This window comes from Eurypyga helias, unplaced genomic scaffold, assembly GCF_000690775.1.
Source record: "Eurypyga helias isolate BGI_N326 unplaced genomic scaffold, ASM69077v1 scaffold20541, whole genome shotgun sequence".
Lineage (NCBI taxonomy): Eukaryota > Metazoa > Chordata > Aves > Eurypygiformes > Eurypygidae > Eurypyga > Eurypyga helias.
This window is the reverse complement of record NW_010231743.1, coordinates 9,637-13,915: the sequence shown is the minus strand read 5'-3', so window position 1 is coordinate 13,915 and position 4,279 is coordinate 9,637. Positions and strand designations below refer to the sequence as shown.

General features: G+C 53.1%; 1 protein-coding gene across 1 annotated transcript; it reads left to right on the top strand.

Annotated features, from left to right (window-relative positions):
* Window positions 1-837: 837 nt before the first annotated feature.
* RASSF5 (Ras association (RalGDS/AF-6) domain family member 5) lies at window positions 838-4,012 on the top strand (the record flags this gene model as incomplete). Its single annotated transcript, XM_010161205.1, has 4 exons — window positions 838-951; window positions 1,672-1,969; window positions 2,606-2,721; window positions 3,860-4,012. Coding segments are annotated over 4 exons (681 nt in total), but the record flags the coding sequence as incomplete, so codon positions are not given.
* Between the last annotated feature and the right edge of the window lie 267 nt (window positions 4,013-4,279).

Genomic DNA, 4,279 nt, shown 5'->3' with positions numbered 1-4,279 from the left:
CCCATTCATTGCCTTTCTGCTTAAGCACTCTAAACCCTGACAGAATCGTGTTTTCCCATTATTCATTAGCGACATTTCCATGTGTGACCTGCAGGTGAAGCCCACCCACGCGCCAAATCTGTCGCTTTGCCTCCCAAGAGGAAATTCCCCAAAACCTGGGTGAGAAGCAGCAGCCGTCACCCTCCCAGCAAGCCCACGCGTGGGCAGACACTGGGCGGTTTCTGACACGGGCTGGGGTGCCTTGTCTGGGTTTGCAGTGACTGGTTTATTAGCCGTGCAGCTGGCTTGCTGCTGGTGTGATTTCAGTGCTCTGAGCTATAATTTCCAAAGCTAAGGAGGAGTAATCTAGTGGAGATTTAACTTCAGGTTCTGCCTGGGCAAACCTGCTGGAAGCTGGTTGAGGAGCACGGAGGGTTTTTAAGGGGGTGCCTGGCTTGGGAAGGCAGAGCCATGAATCCTAGAAATAGGATGCGATTTCTCATCTGCATCACAAGAAGCGAAGACACGTTCGGCAGGTGCTGGTGGCTTTTTCTGCCAGCGGGTTTTCGAGGCTGCTTTGTACGGGGCTGTCTGCTGCTCCGTGCCTCGGCATCCCACTAACTGTTGGGGTTTGTGTTACCCTCCACTGCCTGTTACCAGTGTACGGAGGTAGTCTGGGGCAGGGACACTGCATCCTGCACGTTTATCCTCTTGGTAGGGACCATCTCCGCCTGCGTTGCTGCCGGCGTGAGCTCAGGATCCGCGCAACCCCTGCGCTTCCCGAGCAGAGGTAGAGCTAAACGGACGCGGTGTTACCCAGTACATAAACCGGCTGATGCCTGTCTCTTCTCATTTCAGAATGTAACACCAACAGCAGAAGAAGAAAAACCCAGGCCTCCAACCGTCCAGGAGATCAAACAGAAAATAGAAAAATACAATGCAAAAGTCACCAACTGCCTGTTGATGAAGCTGGTACGTACCGGGCTCGGTTCGCGGCAGGACCCATGCTGGTTTCCCTGTAGGAAGGTCTCTCCAAGGCAAGAGGGCTCGTGTTGTCTTCCTTACTCGATTCGCTTTTTCTCCTGCTCTCTCCCACTTGGGTTTCCTTTGTACTTGAGATTAACCCTTCCCTGCCTCCGTCCCTTCTCGACGGGGAGCTCTGCCACAGCATTTCTGCGGGATTTCTGCGTTTTTGCAGAGCTGAGGGGTAGGGTAAGGGAGCTACAGTGAGACAGGCAGATCCTGAACGATGATTTATCACGTGGAGATGTGAGAATTGCGTAAGTGGGGGATAAAACATGAGGAATACAGTTGGGAGATCCCGCAAGGGGTAGAGACCTGCCCCGAGGTTTCAAATCCACACTTAGGTGCAGCTACAGATTACGTGTAATGGTTTCCATGACCGACTTGTAGCAGTGTTGGTTTTAAATAAGACAAGATCGCGCGGATGCGAGGAAAGGATGAGTCACGACCGAGTGGAAGGAACAGGAGAAAATCAGTACTGACTAACCCAAAATTACTGGTTACTTGTAACACAATTAATAAACCCTCAAGCTCCTAGCAGTCCCGAGGGGCGGAAAGTCCTGCAGTCACCCTGCAGGCTGCCAAGCTGTAGACCAGAAAGCCCCTCGTAGGGGGGAGGAGGGACTGGAAAGGCTCCCCGGAGCCTGACCCCCCTTTCCTTTGCTTTAGAACGACGATGGGACGTACACAGGCTTCATCAAAGTGCATTTGAAACTGCGCCGCCCCGTGACGGTCCCGGCGGGGATCCGGCCGCAGTCCATCTACGATGCCCTCAAGGAGGTGAACCTGGCCGATATGACGGACAAGAGAACCTCGTTCTACCTGCCGCTGGATGCCATCAAGCAGCTCCACATCAGCAGCACGACCACGGTGAGCGAGGTGATCCAGGGGCTCCTGAAGAAATTCATGGTGGTGGATAATCCCCAGAAGTTTGCACTTTTCAAGGAGATGCGGAAAGATGGGCAAGGTGAGTTCAGGCCCTGGGACCTGCCGGCTTTCCTGTGGCTGATCAGTTGGCATAGTGCTTCGCCAGGAACACCACCGAAGTGTTTACGGAATGGTTTGGGTGCGAAGGGACCTTAAAGCCCACCCAGTCCCACCCCCTGCCATGGGCAGGGACACCTTCCACTAGACCAGGTTGCTCCAAGCCTCATCCAGCCTGGCCTTGGACACTCCCAGGGATGGGGCATCCACAGCTTCTCTGGGCAACCTGTCCCAGTGCTCCCCACCCTCTCCGGGAAGAATTCCTTCCTGATGTCCCATCTCAATCTCCCTCTTTGAGTTTAAACCCGTTACCCCTTGTCCTGGCACTACAGGCCCTTGGAGAAAGTTCTGGTTCATCTTGGATGCTGTGTGTGAGGCAGGCAGAGCCTGAATGTCAGCCCGGCCACCACAAGAGATGCTGCTGCTTGAGCTACTGGGGAGTTACTGGTTTTCAGGAGGGGCTGAAGTCCCCTGAGGCCTAACAGAGATCGTTACAGATCGGTGACAGAGACTCAGCTATTTTTACTCTGACCCTGAGCAGCATGAACTGCTTTTACGTGCTCCAGTACCTCCTGAGCTTTCCTGCGGCTGACCCTGGCTGTCTGCTGTCCCCTTGCAGTGCTCTTCCAGAAGCTCCCTCTCACCGAGTACCCCCTGTACCTCCGGCTGCTGGCGGGCCCCGACACAGATGTGCTCAGTTTCGTGCTGAAGGAAAACGAAACGGGGGAAGTTGAGGTATGTCGGTGACTTTTCCCGGGGGTTTTATGTGGAGGCTACTAGCACTGCAGAGCACGTGGCCAGTGGGGCTGTTTCCCTCTAATGGGGCTGGGTTTGCCTTCCGAAATATTGAGTGGGATACCAGCTTTACTCCAAATTTAAATTGCCAGCTGAATGGACTGCCTGTGCCTTAAAGAAGGGGGAAAAAATTTAAATTGGTCATTTCTCGCTCCTAAATTGTATTGATTTTTAGAAACTTGAGCTATGAAAACGCCGATGCCAGGTTCGATGGCCAACCCGTAATCTGTTTACAGAACTGAGCAATGCCACCCCACAGTTTACCCTCAATAGCTCGGTTAGTTAGCACCGTTGTAATTAATCCACTAATGGAAGTAGAAGCCTGGGATGCTCAGGTAACCAATGTGCAGCCCGGTTTTGGTTGCAACCGTGCTCCTCGCCGCGGCGGATGTCGGGAGCTGCCGCATCCCGCGGGATTCTGCTGGCCATGCCGGCAGCAGCTGGGTGCCATGGGGTGGTTCAGGACGGGCCGTGCTGCCGGAGGAGCAGGACTGCGGTTGGTAGGGATGCAGTAGGAATGCCATGGGAGCACTGAGCAGACACTGGACAGTGTTAATGAAGTGATTCAGTCCTCAGCCCGTTCCTCGCCATCAGCCTGACGCTGGCAGAGGTGGCAGCCGGAGCAGCCTGTCCGCTGGCACCCTGTGCCTGGAGCTTCACCGAACCCCATTTTTGGCAACATCCCAATAAAATGAAGCGAGTGGCTCTTGCGGGGCAGTGCTACCTGCTGGGACCTCGCTCGCCTTCGTCACAAGTGCAGAATGCTACGTCAACCTAGATTTCAGTTCCTTAGGGAGCTGCGTCATCTCTTGCAGAGGGAGCTTTAATTCACCTGGATAACGATGATTTCTATTAAATCGACAGTCCTGGGCTCAGGACTGGGATGATCCTTTACGCTGTAGCCCATTATCCCATCTCTCTCAAACATGACGCTGTGGAGTAAGCTACCCATCAATGAGATAAATGTTTAAATGCCTTTTATTGTTCCTCTTCACAGATTCAGGGTGAAAAACCCCAAAAGCATTAAGGTGAGTGGCACGTGCTTACTTTCCCTCTGTTTCTGCTGGTTTTTTTGCAGTGGGATGCATTCTCCATCCCAGAGCTACAGAACTTCTTGATGATACTGGACAAAGAAGAAAAGGACAAAGTCCAGCAAGTGCAAAGGAAGTACGAGAAGTTTAAGCAGAGACTGCAGCAGACCTTGAAAGAGGCCAGAGGCAAGCCTGGATAGCCCTTCGGGAGGCTCTGGGCATCAGACTAAGCTAGATAGTATTTTTAAAATGAAAAGACACTTCTCAGGACACCTTAATGTGGTCACTTTCCCTCTTCATCCTTCCATTAAGGACTGGCTCACAGCACCCAGACAATGAACGGTATTGCGTTTGCTTCTTCTGACACCTCTTACCCCAGGACGAGAGCCGGTCAGAGAGCGGGAAGCCCGGTTTAAAACCAAACGCAGCGGCTGGTCCGCTTTTCGGCCGTACCATCAGGTGGAGAA